The 19,768-nt window shown below is 38.4% G+C and overlaps 2 protein-coding genes across 3 annotated transcripts; both read right to left on the bottom strand.

Moving 5' to 3' along the window:
* Positions 1-1,722: 1,722 nt before the first annotated feature.
* Positions 1,723-5,466, bottom strand: cbx3a (chromobox homolog 3a (HP1 gamma homolog, Drosophila)). 2 transcript variants are annotated; one of them, XM_086280091.1, is made up of 5 exons: positions 5,311-5,466; positions 4,429-4,582; positions 4,047-4,203; positions 3,569-3,663; positions 1,723-2,875 (listed from the first exon to the last, which is right to left on the bottom strand). In XM_086280091.1, exons 2-5 carry the CDS (start codon positions 4,572-4,574, stop codon positions 2,749-2,751), a joined length of 525 nt encoding a protein of 174 aa, XP_086136217.1. In that variant the 5' UTR covers positions 4,575-4,582; positions 5,311-5,466; the 3' UTR covers positions 1,723-2,748. The 2 variants fall into 2 exon arrangements, with proteins under 2 accessions (XP_086136217.1, XP_086136218.1); XM_086280092.1 differs by lacking the exon at positions 5,311-5,466 and adding an exon at positions 5,127-5,239.
* Positions 5,467-6,286: 820 nt separating this feature from the next.
* On the bottom strand, positions 6,287-12,951 carry nfe2l3 (nfe2 like bZIP transcription factor 3). The gene is made up of 5 exons (XM_086280474.1): positions 12,053-12,951; positions 10,269-10,349; positions 9,733-9,840; positions 9,062-9,539; positions 6,287-8,942 (listed from the first exon to the last, which is right to left on the bottom strand). Exons 1-5 carry the CDS (start codon positions 12,566-12,568, stop codon positions 8,185-8,187), a joined length of 1,941 nt encoding a protein of 646 aa, XP_086136600.1. The 5' UTR covers positions 12,569-12,951; the 3' UTR covers positions 6,287-8,184.
* Positions 12,952-19,768: the final 6,817 nt, after the last annotated feature.

Below are 19,768 nucleotides of genomic sequence, written 5' to 3'. Positions count from 1 at the left end.
ATCGCGAACGCTTCCTGGCCATCCAGTGTAGATGTTAGTGAAACTGTTGGGAAGACAATGTGAACATTTTATTTGTACTGTATAATCTGCAGATTCTGACAGAAATCTGCAGCTATCATTTGAAGCACCGCTCCTCTCTTAAACAGCAATAAGGATCATTATTAGGTTATTTACATTATTATGTAAATAACAAAATAACTTAAAGCAAAAATTGGGAAACGAAGTCCGAAGTCTGCATATTAAGGGCCATCAGTCAAACAATACTGTTGCTCTGGGTCTAAACAGAGCTCGTTGTGTGTGACAGCTTCTTTTGCGCATGCGGGCCGCTTTGAGCGTTCACACTAGAGCGCGTTTGCTGTCGCATTTTATTTGTAGTGTGAACGAGCAGACAAAAAAATCGGATTTGATCAAAAAATCGGAATTGAGCATTAAGACCTGCAGTGTGAACGTAGCCATAAAGACAGACAGGCAACTGCAGCATGATACGGTACAAAAACAACATCCCAAAACCTTATCTGAGATATCACATCATGGGCTGTGTTATGCTTCGTTTCAACTAATAAATCAAAGGTTTCAAAATTAAATCAAAATCTCAAATCAAGGCATCAGAGCGTCAGAGATGACACTGACACCTAGTCTACGTGAACTCCAGCCCACAGCAAGCATTGTTGTATACAATGACAGTTTTAAAATTGAAGACCAAGAGATCTTACCAAAGCCAGTTGGCGTCTATCCCTCTGACCAGTCCAAGAGTGGATCAAGAAACTAGTGAGACGTCACCTTAGGTTGGATGGTAATTTGCATATAGAGATCTCTTTATCTTGTGTCAACAGAAACTTTCATTTGCTTTTACAGACTGTTACAAAACAGCACCATTTTCTATCCGATTTCTACATTTTATGGCCAATTAAGCAAAATTCAGAGTTGACAAAAGCTGACACGTGAAATATACAGACCAAGATTTATTTTAAGCATATGTTTTATATTACTTGAAATTGCTGCACTGACATTTAATTTCCATTAATATAGCTGTATGTCTATATTGAAATGATTCAAGCACTTAACAGATAAGACATGACTGTGTTGCTGTGATTAGATATTTGACTTAATCAAACTACACACCTTGCTCTACAGATCACATGAAATCATAGCCACCACAGACTAATCTATTTGGATAGATATTTGACTTAAAAAAAAAAATAAAAAAAAAAAAGTTAAACACTTACGAGGAAATGACAATAACAGGCCATTTTCCATCCCTGTATCCTTTCTGCAGGCTACTCACTACTCTTTAGCATTTACAGAACAAACTTTTCAGAGAAATTAGCTGTTTGTTATCAAATTTGTAGGTGAACGTTCATGCAGCAGTTGTTTTTTCCTGCTAGGACTAAAGGTTGGATATCTATCATGACCTTGTCCAAATCACTCAAATAAGAAACTTGAGTGATTTCCCACAGAAATCAGTAATGCACAAAGGTTCACTGTCTTATCTCCCATGCCATTATGCAGTCTTGCATTTAGAGTGAAACCACGGGAAAACCAAAGCACTGCAGCATGAAGACAAAACTGTAAAAAACTTCACCCAAGAAACATCTATTAGGTACATAAGGAAATCCTAATTGTTAACTTCGTTTCATATGCAACTCGCTCTGAATTACTTCCAGTAAAGTCTTACATGTATTTGTAGTTGGGGAAAAAAAACCTAAAAGACAAAAAAAAAAATCTGGCATAAAACCTTTATTAGAACGACAAACAATATTTAAAGACAGTATACAAAAAGTATTTATGGAACAAAACATCACTACAGTAGAAAACATGAGCAAGAATGTGGCAGAGTGAGAAAAGTGTTTTGGAATTTAAAACATTTAAACAAAGACGAAGGTGGAAGTGGCCCTAATCAACAGTCCTTTTTCAGCTGTGCACTCGCTCCCATGAATCTGGCTGCATCTGAATGTGTTGACTTCAAGTCTAAATGAGCACCTAAACTAAACCAAGTATTATTAACGACATGCATGCACTGGATTACAACTGTACTTGTATCTTGTGAATCTCTGAGTTGCAAAGCTCACTAGTTAATGCCCTAAATTTCAAATCTATGCATCACATTTAGTCTTAACTTTAGCTATTGACTTTAAATACAGTATCATTCCTCCATGAAGCATTTTTACTATTCACACTCCAGAAGGAAGTGCACAGCTCTGAACGACACACAGTCAGATCCTGTGCTGTTATTGAAAAAGGGTGAGAAAACCAATCAAAACTGTAATTGCACCTCACCCACAAACAAGCCTTCTGAATGTATGGCTAAATTGTGCGTACTACAGAGCTCTCCTTCACCATCTTGGATACATTTAAATGAAGCCATTAGGAACACAAGCGCAATCCATGTTGGAATAACAGATTGCTGAGCAGACTGCTGAAGCCAACATTGTTGTACATCTCGTGTCTGAAAAGGGGCTAAAGAGATCAGTCATTCACAATAATACAAGAAGGCTTCTTTCTTTACTTCTTAATCAAAACACTATCACCTGTTCTCACAATCGGCTAAGCTTATATTTACAACAGAACTCACCGACTGCCATGCAAGTGTTGAAACTTCTTCCAAAATAAAAAAGAAACAAAACAAAAAAAAAGAAAAAAAAAAAAGACTAATTTAGCTAGACCTAGAAGGCAAGTCAGGAGAAATCCAGTCCTGAGGAAAAGGTTGACAATGTTGATGTAGACTACTGCATGGGTTGCAGAGAAGAACTACTGGGCTTCATCCTCTGGACAGGAATGCCAGGTCAGTCTCTCCTCATAAAAGGATATGACCACCTGAGGACAGCGGGTGTTGGCCTCACGGGCTGGGACCAAATCTGCCTCATCCGAGTCTTTCCTAAAAGAAGGCAGATTGAGAGAGGAACATTATAGAAAGCCAGCATAAATTAATGTACTTTAAATCAACTAAGTTTATAAGTTGAGGAAAGGTTTACAGCAGGAACACAGCCTGGGCAGTGACAGTTTCATAACTGTGGCTCTGTACACCATGTAGCAAGATCTAAGCAGTGAAAGGCAACTGAAGTGTAGAAACTGAGCTTTAAGTTCAAGGGTTTAAGAATAAACATTTAGTGAAACAAAGAAAGTTTCCAATTTTTAAGAGCTCAAATGCAAACAACTTAAAAATAAATCAAAAAACAAAACAGAAAAAAAAACAAAAACAAAAAAACAAACAAACAAAAAAAAAACAACAACATCCAATTATCCAAGTAATTCCACTCAGTTACACTTCCTTCAGTTTAAACTTTCTTTGATTGCTATTACAATATTTCAGGATAATTATTTGTACTGTGAAGGATCCAGAAATCATAGCACTCAATACTTTTGAATTCACTGGCCGTCCATTGTAGCATGAAACACCAGTGACTACCATGCACATCCATCCTATGACTTACACTGCCTGGATTAACAAAACATTACTGCGCAAAGGTCTTGAACTAACAGTCATTTCATTATATTTTGCTTCCAAGGAGACAAAGATATGAGATTTTTTTTTTTCTTCAATGACCAGAAATATTGCATAAAAATGTACCATTTCATCAAGAACATCAACTCCCCGCTACTGTCTGTTGCGCCAATGATTCGCTCGGGTTCGAGGTTCCTAGCAAAACCACGTGGTTTCTCAGCCTGTAGGTGGTTACAACAGAGAATGTAGGCATATAAGATGGGAAGGAAACAAAACAACACATTTTGATTCATTTAAAATCCTTGCACTTTCTAGCATAAGTTCAGAAGCAGCTGCATTTCAAGAGAATGGTCTGAGTGACTTATTCAAAATTAGGTTTGTCACAATTATACAAGTATAATACTAAGTTAAATGTCTACACACCACCCTAGCTAAGCACAAATATGATTTATTTATAATACATTCATTTATTATAATGCTCGTCTTTGTTTAAGTTATGCAACCCTTTCTCTGAATGGCCCTCATGTTAAGCTTGACGGTTCTAAATTTAAATTGTCTCTAGGACATGCTAATTGCAGAAACTTGTGAAAGCAAAGGAACTCACCACATCCTTCTTCTTAGGTTCAGTCTCTGGCTCTTCCGTGGAGGCCTTCCTCTTAACAGGTGCAGGTTTCTCCTTAACGTTCTTCTGAGCCTCCAAAAATGCTGAAATCAGCTCAGGGCAATCCAGGTTCTCCTCTGGTTCCCAAGTATTATCAGCACTAAACAAGCAGAAAGAGAGTCAACGATTGCATTGCATCAATTCACACTGATTTCCATTTAGGAAAAAAAAAAAAAAGCCAAATACTAGCATCAGCTAGCTTGCTTGAATGAAGGCACCGTCTTCATGCAACCACAATGACTTCAAACAAAAGTATAGCACAACCCCATACCAGGGAAGCACTTCCAGCTCAGCAGGAGGGGGGCAGGAGTCCCAGCCAACTCACTCTGTAAATCCTTTCCACTTGAGGTAGAATTCTACTTTCCCATTCACAACACGCTGGTCCAGCACTTTTTCCACAACGAATTCTTCAGGTTCCTCCTGTGTATCCTGTGCATCCTTCTTACTCTTGGTATTCTGCTTCTTTCCCATTTTGTGATCTAAAAACACAAACAAAAAAAGGAATTTGATAATAACAAATCCTTCACATTCATGTGCTCCTGATATCCACATTTAGGATTGGCCATAGGCCCTAAAGCCGCCACAGACACCTGGATCGTAAACGAATTTAACTGTGAAGACTGTTATTTGCCCATTGGGGTATTAAAATTAGGCAACCTTGACAAAGGGATGGCCACCAAAGGGAAGTAAAAACGTAGCATTAGCTAGCTTAGCGATAAACTCTTAAAGTATTCAAAGATAGCCAAATTCTTATAACGTTAGCTCGCATGCTAACTTTAGCTGGCCTTTAACCGTTAGGGAAAACCTACTTCACTTTTATTGTGTCAACTGCAATGCGGAGGGACTTAAAATAGGTGCGCTGGCACAAAAAAAACGTGCGGGTAACGTTAGCGTAACTTGCGCTAACAATAACGTACTCAAGTTTAATGCGACACTCGACGTTTTAGAAACGGATACATAATCTTAAGATCTATGATACAACTACAGCATTACAAGGAACAGACACTGTTACTTTTCGCTTGCCTGTTTAAGTTAAAGTACTGCAACTGTAGTTAACAGAGCGTTTCTCTCTCATTCGAGACAGCGTCAGATGGTAAAACAACTGGCTAGCATATACTGCTATTTTGTTACAGTGAACCAATTAACTCTGACACCTCTGTTAATGATAACCTTTTTTTTTTAAACAAGTCGGTATCTGCATACATACCCTAAAACAAGAGAATCGCTCCAACGGCACTTCTTTTCCACGCGGTCAGTTGATTCTTTATGTCTACAAAAGTGTGGCTCAACAGCACGGGCGCCAAAAGCTACTCACGCGCATTCTTGTGCGCATACTTGTGCACCATCTACGGAAGCCCGGTTAGAAAACGCTTTTCGCTCTCCAAAACCTGTGGATGATGAAGCCTAGAACTCTACATCAGGGATATCGAAGTCATTTTGAATCGTGGGCCACATGCATAAAATTTTGTTTACACGTGGGCCGGACCAGTGTAAAGAGGTTTAATTACACCTTTAATGTCTGCAGAATCTTAATATAAGAAAAAGAAGTGCAATTTCAACAGCATATGCTGGTTATTTTTGCATGATAAAGAAATTAAGCTGTATTAAATAGAACTCAGTCAGCACGACTCTTTTGGCTTAGATTGTTTGTTTGTTTGTTAATTTATTTCAAACAAACAAACAATCCTACAATCTAAGATTGTAGGAAATGCATGTGTAGTTATGGTTGCTCATTGCCCAGACTGTTCTGTAACTATATAATAGAAAGGTTTTGTTTATTGATAGACTATATCCTTATTTATTTATTTACTGTGAACGCACTGCAGAAATCAGAAACGTTTCTGTCATTTAAGTTTTTTTTATCTAATATTACCTATGACTTACTCAAATTGGTGTGAATAGTGATGGGAGTAGGATTTTTATCATTAAGAAAAGCTGTAAAACACGGAAAATACAGTTTAAAAAAAAATCCAAAATGTGTACCATCCATCACATTTTAAAAAGCTGTCCAGTGGCTCAGATTGCATCTGTTGCCAGGCCAATTTTGCCCCCAGGCCTTATGTTTGTAATCCCTAATCTATAATAGATCAATAGATATCTATAATATCCATTGATATTTTAAGACTGCATTTTTTGAATAATATGTTCCTATATGCTGATTTTAAAATCAAGGCCATTCAAAAGTATTTCAAAAGATTTCTTTTTATTTTAAAAAGTCTGCAGGAGCAACTCAAGTTCTGTAAGCAAACGCACACTTTCAAAAATCACAATGGAATCAAACACATTTAACTTCAGAAACAAAGCAAATATTTACGAAAACAAAATTCATACAAACAGCAAACAAAAGGTTCAAGCCAAACAAGAAAATACAAACAAAGAAAAAAAGAAAACCGAAAGCTGCATAAACTACCTCATGGACTTTTCTCAATTTCACTCACTCAGCTGACTTATTGTGCAGCATAACCAGGAACAGGGCGGCGACCTCTATTAATACTTCAACTGCCAAAAAATCTTATACATATAAAAAGGAGGCATCCAAACATCATTCAAACTTCTTAAATATCAATCAGTAATTTATTATTTAGGGTTTTTTTTAGCAGTTTGTTTAATTGGAGTGACTTTGATAATGAAGGATTTGTATTAAACAAGTGCACTTTAGAGAATTTCAAATTTTAGCCAGAAAAAAACAAAACTGGGGCCTGAGAATCAAATTTATCCAAAAAGAAAAAAACTCACAAGTACTTGTAAAGAAGTCAAAATTTCAGTTCATTCAAATTGTGCTTCAGATTGATCACTATTCAAATACTTTATGCATCTTTCTTCAGTTTACTCACTCAGGTGACTACTTGTGTGTACACATAAATAAGATGCAGACTTTTAATATCACTTGATTCTACTCAGATAATAAATATTCTTTAAAAAACAAACAAACAAACAAACAAACACATACATTCAAACAGCATTCAGACCTTTTAAATAAAGTTGGTGATTCTATTTTTCCTGTTTCAGAAACTGAATCTTTTATGTGTGATTACGGTCACATTTATAATGAAATTGTTGTTATCGAGTGCACTTCAAAAGACAAAAAAAAAGAAAGAAAAAAAGCAAAGCGGGGTGAGGGCTTTTTTTTTTATGTAGCCAAAATTAACAAAAACTAAGCTGTGAGGTAGAATAATCTTGCCAAAAACTCTAAAACACTTCAAATGAAAGGGGTTAAACTATAGTTGAATTCTTATGCAAGAACTTTTTTGTTATGGATATATGCACTTATGTATGATGTACATACGTATTTACCAAAACACATTAAATGCAAATTAAGGCCAAGTCCTTTGAGTCATTGGTATACTGCACGTCATCAAGACATGTAAGCAAAAGACATCTATTTGATTTTTTTTATTTCAGTTTATTTTTTTTACTCAAACAGTGCATGCCCTCAAATACTGGGAACAAATCAGTAAACTTTGGACTTGTAATAACCCAATATTCTTATCACGCTGACCAAAGTTTACCATTTTGGGAGAGGGGGGAAAACGTCCTTAACAGTTCTATAAGCATTTCATGGACCTAAGAAAGTTTAATAAATACAACCCTTTAACCTCGTTCTTATACCGAGTAGGAAAACACTAAAGGCAAGATTACAGGTAAATACTCCTCTTAGATCTCTATCCTGTCTGGAAATATCACAATCCTGGCCAAGCTGACTTTTAAACATGCGTGATTGCCTACAATTTTCTGTAAAAATGAGAAAGACTATGACTTTAATGTTAACAGGCACAAAGAGACTGCTGGCATTACCAACAGCTTAGCTGTTCCCTTAAACTACCCCATCGGCCACATCCACCTTTAACAAGAAGAGAATGTCCAGTGTGTGATCTACATTTTTACGATCAAATAACATATTTACATTTTTTTTTTCTTTTACTTATTTTTTGAGTGTCTTTTCTTTTTGCATTTAGGTTCTCAACAGTGGTGAATCAACACACACTTTAGCAAAACAGGAGTCCCTAAAACCAGAGTCAGGCAATTAGGTTCCGCAATATCCCAAAACCAAAAAGATCAAGTCTCAGCAGGAAATGCTGCATTATTGCTTTTTTTCCTTCTTTCTCTTGTCTGTTTTGTTGCCAGATGTGGAGACAGCAGGTCGTCTTACAGGCTGAACTACAACCCTACCGTTAGCCCCGCACTGCAGGGTGAATCTGTCTGGGTTCAGGGGTGTTCCTGATTCATCCCTCAGCCGGGACAGGATGTCTCTGGTCAGCTGCCTTATCTGATGGCCCACAGCACCCATTGTTTTTGCTGTAAGGTGCTTCTCCCTCAGCAGTTTGTCTCTCTGAACTTGCAACCTTTCCACCTCCTCCTGGAGCCCAGTGATGGCATCTAATTTGCGCTTGCGGCAGTTTTGGGCTGCCAGCTTATTCTTACCACGCCTGCGGATGTCCCTCAGGAGGGTCACCTGTTCAGGGGAAAAGCCATGACCATCAAGAACTTCCAGGAACTCTTCAACAGGCATGTTAACTATCTGCAGAACAGAGAATGGCAGGCACATAGCACGGGCGCGCAGCTCATCACGACTCAGCTCCCCTTCTTCCAGCCGGAATCCATCATCATCGCTGAGAGGCTCCTCCTTGATGTTTTTGCGAGGCAGCGTTACTGACGGCTGGTTAAAGAAATTGGCAGATGAGTAGCTGTGATCATGCCACACACTCTCAACAGGTGGCCATGCTGTGGTGTAGTCAACAATGCCTTTAGAGGGGATTGAGTCTGCCTCACTGCTGTAGCCTGTAGCTCCACACTCATCCTCGCAGTATGAACTGGATGAGGATGACATCTCAGATGAGCCTGGACAAAGTGAGGAGTTAATGACTGTGTCAGCATATTTAACTGAAAATTTCGTAGCTTCATAAAACAGAAATTAAGACATGTAACTCTTCCAAGTATAGAAAGCAATCTGAACCAACCTGGAGAGACTGGACCTCCAGAGCTGCTCTCCAAAGAGAGACCAGAGTCTGACTCCAAGTCCTCAAGGACCCGTGGGTCTATGCTGTCCAAACAGTCCATCAGGCTGCTGTCAATTGAGTCCAGACCTTCCAAACCAAGCTGATTGATCTGGTCAAACACTGCCTCATCTAGGCAGCCACCCAGTGCACTATTTGATGACACATTTCCTGTTATGTTACATACTGAGGCAAAGGGGAGTGCAGCAAGACCTAGAGCCATCCCAGGTGAAGCATCTGAGTTTAAAGAGCCTGTGGATTCCATTCGAAAGAAAGCCCTTTGTTGTTGGGTCGTGGTCCTGGGCTCAGTTCTATCAGATGCCAACCCAAACACTCCAGGACTGGTTAGCATAGCATCATGCAGACTGACATTCCGGCTGATGGCGCTGGTGATGTCAGTGTCGAGATCTGACAGACGCTCAGTCACAAGGGGGTCCAAGTCCTATATTTTAGAGAGACCTATTAGTCGAACTTTATTCTCCAAAACTTTGAAAATCCTCTAAAACAACAGTTAGATCAATGTGGTAAACTAAACCTCTAATCTGCAATACACGTGTCTGTATGCATGTCCCTAAACTAATGTAATTTTATATAAGGCTTAATTTAATGAACATGAAGATGAACATGAAACTTACATCAAGGTCTGCAACAGAAAGTAAATTGTTCCACTGCTGGTCAATATCAAGAGTAGCAGAGGGATGGCGTGTTGGACTGGACAGTGCAGTGATGCCTTCCAGCAGGCTCTGAAAGAGACAACACACAGAAAATCTGATGTAAATTTAAAAAAGTAAGTGATATGTTTTGTTGTCAGTATACAATCATAGCAAAGTAACTGATGAAAAAAAATGAACAAGAAAAATGAATTTATATTTAGCTTCTGCATAGCTTTTTACTATAAGGAACTGCCTGTGAGACTGTAATTACTATGCTTCAACCTTTCTAATCATATTCTGTGGTGTTACTAAAACAGCACTGTCATCAAAATGATGCAATTTCAGTAAATATGTAATGTGAGTCCCTGATTTTTCTAGTTAAATCAATATAACCAGCCTAAAATTGATGCCAACGTTATACATGCATCATTGCAGATGGACAAACACTACTGTGTATTCTCACAAAAAATCCAGCACTGTTACGGTCATTAAAATACATGAAAGAGTGCCAACAGTACCTCTTGTTCCAGTGTGGAACTGTGAGCCAGCTGAGAGACTGGAGCAGGTTCCTCCTCTTCTTTAACTTTAACATCTTCCTCCTGGCAGGGAAAAGAGAGGAGGGAATTCAGTTTAGAAGTGAAGAGGAAAGAAAAGGAAAAACAATTTGTTAATTCTTAGTAAAGAACTCCAAACATCGTTACATTTCTAGCGGTAGTTCATTGATCTCAATTGAGTCTTTACAGTATGACTCTTCTGTCATGAGATGATTCTGTTATAAACAAGATTAGATTATTTATTTATGATTACAAAGCAATCATTGTAAAAGTTAAGCCAATTACCCTCTGATACACCTACAGAAATAAAGGTCACCAGCTTCCAAGATTAGAAAGTTCACGATATATCCAATTAAAGATATAATAGAATTCTCATTTGTTCTAAAAATATATATTATATGGCCTTTGTTTCTGAGAATATACAATATGCAGGAGCTGTATATAGTTATCCTGTTGAAGGTGTATCAATAACTGATTCACTTCCTAGACCAGTTCAAACAGGAAAAGTGGAGACCAACAAGCCCAGACAGAACTTGGGCAGAACTAGACTGGTCTTGAGTACTTCTTGTCATTATTTGGCTTTAGTCTTAGTGTGAAAGCAAAAAGTTTTCTTTCACACTAAGACTAAAGCCAAATAATGACAAGAAGTTATTGATACACCTTCAACGGGATAACTATATACAGCTCCTGCATATTGTATATTCTCAGACACTAAGGCCATTTGCAAAACAAACAACAAGGCTTGTAATTTTTTTTTTTTCTTTTTTTTGGGGGGGGGGGGGGGGGGGGGGGTATGGCGACCCATCTCTTGTCATCAACAACAAATGAGTCAACATCACATTATACACATGAAAAGCAACCCTAGGAAGAGCAGTGCTTAACTATGGAAAACTGCTTTTGTGTAAGCAAACAGGGTGGGGATCCGAGTCTCACTTCTCCACCCCTCAAAGGGCGCAGCTGGTGGTTGGGTCAGGAGAAAAGAGATATAGTTACACAACTGACAACATAAACTGCCTTTGGGATACAATATCCACCAATCAGCTCTTTCTGCCATGCTCTAGAAAGACTACACTACTAGGAGGACTGAATATAAAGGTTGTAATTACAGTGTTATAATATATTTGTTGTCATAAAGTACAGACATTAGTTACACCTGTCTTTGCATGGTGTTTTCTGCTGAAGTAATTCTATAGTTACTATTCCCAGATTGCTTAATGTGACAAGTACCATAGTGAAAGAGTGACAAGTGCAGCAGGCAGCTGTATGCCGCATATACAGTATATGATGTTTGGTAGACATGTTATTAAGCTTTATGTTTAAGTTACTTACTACACTGATTAGGTGACTTATCCAAGTTAACACATTGTCATTACGGATGTAAGTGACATAATCTGACTAAAGACACATTACTGGATTGTGATTTGTGACAAGGGCCTGACAGAGCCTGACAAAACGAAAATAAATTTGCATTCCAGAATATTTTTTTGACTTGCTTCCTGGTTCACCAGTAAATACTCCAGTAAAATAACGTAGTTGTTGGATAACACCCATCTTTCCAGTTCAACGGTTAGTTATGCTAGTTAGCTAGTAATAGCTTAAGCTAGCTATTACGGAAGTTTTACTCGTTTGTCACCTCAGTTAATCAAGTACTTTAGAGGGATAGACCACCTTCACTGTTGCAGGTTACATTATAGCTTCATTAGAAACAAAGTTTTTACAACTTTATGGCATATTATTCACAAACTTGCCTCTTTAAGAAACCCGCAGGCTCCAGCGCCACAAGGCCCTTGTCCGAGTTCAATGTTTGTCTGGTACACTGCTGGGCCACTGACTGGCAGGTGTTCACTGACATCCCTGGATTCTTCGCCAGGACTTTCTAGCCCTGAGCTAGATTCGGTGTTGTTACTGGTTGAAGGCCCACAGTCAGCCTTGTCAGTTGCAGGCACTTCGTGCACCAGCCATGCGTTCAACTGCGTGTGGAACCGCGGGGAACCGAGGGTCCTCACCTCGTCCAGCAGCCGACGACTTGCAAAAAAATAGTCCAACTCGGGACATTTTGGGTGTACACCATATCCATCAAAAGTGTCTCTCAAAATATGAAACGGTGTCTGGATGTAGGCTGAGCTAGGACCCAAGTTAATCTCTGTCAAAGGCGTATAATAGCCGCTCAAGTAGCTGTCGATATCCACACGAACTCCAATCAAACTGAGCAAGATGGTTAACTGAATCAGGCTTTCTGAAAAGTATTTTTTGGCGATCTGCATTTTCTAAATACTTTCAGAACTGTGGATAATTGTGAAATCCCAACCCAACAGTTCCTCTTTCCCGAAGGGACAAAGGGAAAGCTTAACAAAAGAGCACGCCTTCCCCTGTCAGACAAAGAGGACCGCCTGTACCGGCGAACTAGCAAGATAGCTATGCTAGCTTTAGCAGTTAGCTTTCTCTACCGGTTAACGCAAACCTGTTAGCGCAAACATAACAAACAGTTTGTTCTTCAGCGCCTTGCAGCGGATGAGTTATTCATAAGCAATACCTACTTATCACAACACTCTTGACGACGATAATTAAACAGAAAATAAAACATGGGAGGCTCACTGCAATCACCGTGCTGGTACAGGGGGAACTTTGTTTCGGAATTTGCATAATTCGTGCTGATTGGACCAAAACGCTCACCACAACAAATTCTGATTGGTTAACACACCTGTCGCGTCAGCTTTTGATCAATAAGAGAACGGGGTAGTTGCTTCTATAAAGGCAGCCTCCACCCTGATATTAACTACAAATATTGTTTACACGAAAGTTGAATCACCGCATAAACAAGAGGTACTCCTCTATGTAGGTTCATATTCTAATATATAATGCTTTATTGGTGTAAAGGGGATTTCTCAGAAGCATGGCTGGGCTGCATTTCCTTTATGTTTGTGCTACTGACCTGCATTTGTTCCTTTTTTCAGCCTACTGGTAAACAACTGAATTACACTTTCAGTTGTTACAAAGGTCTGGGCCCTCGTGACTCAACTCACTAAGAAAGAGGAATGCCAAAGGCGAAATCCTTAAAACATAGTACATTGTACCCCCTGGCCTTCTAAAAAATCTGACTTTATACTGGCTTCATGATCAGTGCTGAGAGGTAGCCTACGCAGATTCTAGGTGCTTTTACTTTAGACTATTGCTTTATGACCTATTTTATAATAGAATGTCGAAAAGACAGACCATTCTGCATCAAAAAATATGTTTTGCCCACTTTTGTGATAAAAAAATCTCTGTTTATATGTAAGAAACTGAATGCATGTAACAGTGTCACATACATTGTAATATTCCTACTTTCACTGAAGAAGCAATTCTAAATTCAGCAATGTTTATGAATGCTTATTATATAGGAAAGGATACTCATGTCATTTGAAAGAAGGTCTTGAACATTATCTGAAAGTCTGTCACTCTACTTACTCACTCTGTTAGATCTTCCAAGGCCAAATTGTTAGCTATGCGATAGCTAACAATAGCAATACCCCACAGAGGAAAATTGGGAATGCAGCTTTCCCAGTTTCTGAAAAAACAAAACAAAGCTCTGGAAAAGTGTACCTTAACATATTGGAGAAGAAAGCTCAGATAGTTACGGATAATATCAAGAAACTCTTAAAGATACCTTTTTAATCTTGCATTTAACTAGTCCTCCCACTTAGTAATAACACCACTGTGTTTATCTTTGTGTTTATGTCTTTATTTCATATTACTCTGTTTTTTGTGTGTAACAGGATTTTATGATTTATTGTTATGCATATGTGTATATCTGTCTGTGTGACTGTGTATGTATCTCTGATAGGTTTCTTGTTTGTTTAAATGGTTGTTTTGACATAAAGGTGAAGTCATTCCCTAACATGTTTTTCAACCCATGATTATTTGCCCTATACACAAGGAAATGACAATCCACCTCCTGTTATTATTTCTTAGGTCTGCTGTAGCTTTCCTTTGACTTTGTAGCCACTATCTTTTCCAAGTGGTCTGTCAGAATATGTTCAGTCAGCCCTCATGTTAACTGTTAAGTTACAATAATTCCTTCACACATTGCTCAGCCACTATGCTATGCTAGGTTCTCCTTTTTCTCCGTCTTCCAGTTGTAAGAACAATACTGTGCAAAGGCACTGCACTGTTAATTTCTAGTGTAAAAGAGACTTTGATGAAAAAACTGTCATTTGTGGTGTATTTGTCTGTGCCCACTTTGTTTTGGTTGTTTTTTTGTTGTTGTTGTTGTTGTTTTTTTGTTGTTTTTTTTTACATCTTAACACACAATGAGAATCATGTCTACAAAACAACTGATAAAGGTTACAGATTACACAAGGCAGTGGCATAAGAGTTGATTTAATAACACTTGATTGTCTCAGACATCCAGGCTCTATGTCTGGCTGATATTTGCCATGTTTGCTGATTCCTGGTCATCTGAGGTTTAAGGTAGCTCATGTCAGTAGTGTGATTAGAGATAGGCTTAAGTTCAATTAAAGCAACAGAACAGAAATGTTAAATCAAGCAATGACATATTTACTGTTATGTATTGCAGAGGAAAACTGTGAAATATGTGCAAAAGTATTGGTAGCCTGAAGGGGGATCAAAACATTCCTATATTAAGTAAAAACCAAAACTACTGCAAAGTAGAGTGAGACTTACATCAATGTGCTGAAAGTGAAAAGTGAAAGTTGTTTCTGAGTGAGCAGACCTCAGCAATTTGGGGCGAGAGTTGTGGTGTTCTGGTGTGAGAGTTCTTCTTACAGTTGCTGTAAGAAGAACTGTTGCTTCAGCTACTTATTTTCCTTTCTTTTGTCTGAAACTGAAATATTTTGGCTACAGCTAATCAAAATGTAGGCTAGTGTCTATGTGAGACAGTGGATATGCTTTGCAGTCCCACACAAAGTTGGTAATCCTCCACCATCTGGTACACTTGCGACCCCTGGTGTCTAACAGTGGTAATTAATAATTAACCGACGTGTATTAGTATTTTGAATGTGTTTTACTGCTTAAAATGCAGTAATTGATACTAAAGACTCATAAATTTTGCAGATTCTGGTTGATTAGACCTGCAAACTTGTCTATGAAGTTAAATCAAAGACTGAACGTGACACTCTGTAAAGTCAGTTGTTTCTTTTGTATTGATTTAAAAAATAAAAAATAAAGTGTGCGTATGTATGTACATATATGTACTTGTGTGTGTAGATATATATGTATGTATATGTATGTGTGTCTGTTACTTGTAGTTATTACTGCCTGTTACCTGTGGTAATGCAATTTATAATTTATATATTCTGTATTCAGTTATGAAGGCTCTAATTGTTGGTTGCGAGCTGCCGCTTAGATGCTTGTATCTGCCCGGGGCTGTTGATGGGTCTGTATGCAATGATGGGCGTAGCTGCGGGAAGTTTATTGTTTTTTTTTTGTTGATGAGTGAGTATAGGGGTGGGATTTAATAAGTTTTCTTCGTCCCACTCCTTTTTCAGGCAAGTTTTGTTTTTTGTTTTGTGTATTTTATGTTCAATATAGGTATTTGTTGTGCCTGAAAATGAATAAATAAATGAATGATGAATGAATTTTACGTCAGTTGATAAAATGATGACAGACCAAGAGTTTTGAATGATGATGCGTTTTTTAATGTTATCATTTCATTTAAGATTCTATTCCTTTAATTGACGTGACCTTCATAGCTGCACGAGTAGCACCAATATGTTACTCACAGCACACTATAAATAATAGTAGCGACAACATGCTGTCGAAGAATCCGCTGTAAACACCTTCCCCTGGGTGACCATCGCGTAGTACAGTATAAAGACCAGCAGACTGCTGTACTTTGTTTATGTCTGAATGTGGGTGCTGTAAGTAATTGAGTTTTCCGTGGGATGAAAATCCCACCGTAAGCCTTTTGCAAATCTTCCCCGAACAGACATTTTTATGTGGCGCTGCATCACAAAGAAGTCTAGAAAATCGCATTCTCTAACAAGCCTAGTTCAACACCACCACATCAAGTTCAACACGCACTGCCTGTCAGCTGGGCTCTCTCCCAGCAGCAGACAGTCGACCCTCCCTCCCCCTCACTCCCCCTGCAGAACACACACACACAAATCTAGAAGACAAGTGCGATGGTGGGCTTATCTGAAAATTGGCAACATCAAACTTCCCCGAGGATGCAGCTGCAACACTGTTGCAGGATCTACAATATAGAATAAAAATCAATATCCAAAAAGAAAAACAAACAAACAAAAAGAAAGAAAGAAGAAAAATCAGAAAAGGCCCTTAATATGACATTTGCTGTCCATCTTATGTCAGCTGTCGGATCGACTTGGTGGCCGGATGTGTAGAGAATCTAAACGCTCCAAATCACGTCTCCCTAAAGAAGCTGCGAATGGTAATCTGCTCCAATTGATCTGACGCCAGCGTGCAGTCATTTGATTAATCCGCGAGTATTTTCATAACGATGTGAAACACATTTAAATCAACTTTGTGAAGTTCTGACAGTTTTATTGGGGCAGAGCTCTTAAATCACCCCCACATGCTCCTCCGAGGACGACGCTGATTGGTGGAATTAAACGCGATCTGAGGGATATCAGTGCGCGTGCGCACGATTTAGTCCACGCAAAGACTCATGGGAAACGTGAGGGAACTCGCGGTGACTTGAGCGGACTACTTTGTCATTCTTTTTCAGGTTTTACGGGAGGTGTTGTAATTGTTTTGTAATTGTTTTTGCAGTGACCTTGGCCAGATTTTAGTGTATGCAGAGTGCGGGCCACGCTGAAGCCGCTTCACAAATGAAATCTCATATTACGTTTTTAACCTTTAAAAGGATTTGTTGCCTTTATTTTATTTTGTTTTATTTATTTATTTACAAGTTAACAATACCACAGCAAAAATATAAAACATAAAAAATACACTTGGATAGTCACTTTTTTGTGTCTGTGAAAAATGTGTGAACATTGTAAGCAATGCAAGCACAGACTATACCGATCATTTGATTAAATGGCCCAACAGATTTAATGAAAATGTTTAATTAGCAAAGCGGACAGATCACTACTCTGACCCTACACACACATATATATATATATATATATATATATATATATATATATATATATATATATATATATATATATATATATATATATATATATATATAGATGTAGATATATATAGATAGATATCTTTATATATAATTGTAAAATGTTTTTTTCCTATATAAAAAAACTCATAACTTTTCTATTTAAAAACAGCTCATATATAAAATGACTGAAAAGGCGATACAATTATACACAAAATAATAATTTCAAAATAAAAATTTCATCTTTCAGTAAATGTCTGAAGCAAATAAAATAACCCCTTCATCATAAACTTTTCTGACTTTGTATATTGTGACGATAATTATTTCTAAAATTTTAAAAATATTCCATAAATATGTGTCTAATTAACGGCCAGTGTTTGAGATTTTTGTTTTATTGAGATAAAATAATAGTAACGATTGATCATGATATAGTCTAAATGATAATTAATCGTACAACTAAGTATTTAAATATATTTATTTATTTCAATAACAAAATAGTATATATTTTTATTATTATTATTATTTGAACTTCTTAAATGAAAATGCAATAGAATGTGTCCAGTGTGTGTCAGTGGTCATGCAGTAGAGTGTGTGTGTGATTGTGCCTGGATGGTCTCAGTAGCGGAGGTCTGCTCTCTAGAGAGCAAAACAACCGACTGGCCGCTCTCTGCTTTCAGAGCTCGTTGCTGCTTGATTGACATCCACGTTTGGCCACTCAAATGAAAGAATCACAGTCCTGCATTCCTATTGGTTCAGCGCTCCAGCTCCTGCAGTTCGTCTTAGCCAATCACAATGCGGAACTCGCTTCGGAAATTATGATAGCTTTTCTGGCAGACTCTGTGGCGCCCCGCAGCGGGGACATATGGAAGCAATTTTACATCAGTCTGTTCTCTGTAAATTAAGTTGTAATAATGAAAAATGCATTGCTCTACCCAGCTCTTTATTTCTTTTCCCTTTTCAGTACAGGTTTTGTTTTAGTGCTGCTGGACTGAGCGCTCTTTGCTACGTTCAGTGACCCAGTGGTCTTCCAGAAACTGACTGAGTTATGCTCCAAGTTAGTGGTGCTTAGGCTTTATACCCCGGGCAATATAATAATCTCTTATTCAAATTATTATAGGGCTGCAACTGGTCATTGGCACACTTATCTGTGCATGACACAATAATTCTAACTGTTTATTTCCACGTGCATTGATTCAGTTTTATTGTATTGTAAATTTGATTTACAATGAAATAAAATTCAGTGTTTATTTATTTTAAAAAGAAAGAAAGAGAAGAAAAACGACCGCGCATTGTTGACCACGTGAGGGCGCTGCAGTCCAGATTTTTGCCTCCACCTGGCCAGTAGGTAATTCACTTCTCATTGTGCTCACTAATTGAAGTATGGCATAAGTCTTTCTGTTTAATCGAACGGACAAATAATTATGATCACTTTACATTTCACTCCCAGTTCAAATTGATCACTACTTTAACTACTAATTCAGATTTCTCCCTTGCGCTCTCCTCCCTCCTTTCCAGTCTCTCCAGAGTCAAGAGGCTGAGGGGCCAGCAGCAGGGCGAGGCACTGACAGTTTTTTTCAGCATGAGAAGCAGTTGTGGATTTGATGTCAAAGTCAGAGATGGCTGCTCTGATAAAGTTAGTCTGGCTCGGCGAGATTGGCATCCTTCTCCTTGGAAAAGAAAACAGAAAGGCCCTACATAAACAGAGGAAAATGGCCCTGGCCGAGCATGAAAACAGCCCTCTGTGATGTGACCTGGAAAATCTGGAGCGATATCAGCTCAGCTGTGTGTTGCACAAAACCAGAGTGTACCTGCATGTGCAGCACTATCAAGATTCGAATGTAGCATTAAAGAAGAAACTCGTATAGGGTAAAGCTTTTATTATTCATGATATACTGTGGTATATCATGCATGTGCCAGCGTACAGGATGTGTGCTATTTTCAGGCCTGTTGTGCACCTCTGTCTTTTTCAGTGCATGAAGGAAACCGCCTTGCAGTCGGTTCTGTTCCTGTAGCTATTGTGTCTGTTTCACTAATGGACTCCTCTCACCCTGTCTCCTTTTCCTCTCTCTTTCTTCCCATCCTTTTCTTCCATATCATATCCATGTATTCCCCCCGGGGCTGATTAAAAGGCTTTCTAGCTGGGGTGCAGGGAGAAGAGATGCAGGGGGGTGGTTTGTGGAGAAGAGTGGTCCTTATTACCCCATATGTCTGGACAGGAGAGTGTGGAGTGGAGGTCCTCTTCCAGTTAATCAATAGAGATACCGTCGTTTTACAGTGTCTGTGTCTCTCTTTCTTTCTCTCTCGCTCTTTCCCTGTCTCCTCTTCTCTCCACCCTCTGACTCTCCCATTAGAGATAATGTGTCTGCTATTGATACTGTAAGGTCTGGGA

The sequence above is a fragment of the Aulonocara sp. 'chitande type north' Nkhata Bay genome, linkage group LG22 (genome assembly GCF_057382095.1).
Source record: "Aulonocara sp. 'chitande type north' Nkhata Bay isolate Kocher_YH1m ecotype deep benthic linkage group LG22, A_spYH_male_GT1.1, whole genome shotgun sequence".
Taxonomy (NCBI): Eukaryota; Metazoa; Chordata; class Actinopteri; order Cichliformes; family Cichlidae; genus Aulonocara; species Aulonocara sp. 'chitande type north' Nkhata Bay.
Note: the sequence above shows the minus strand (reverse complement) of the source record. Positions and strands in the feature narration are given on the sequence as shown.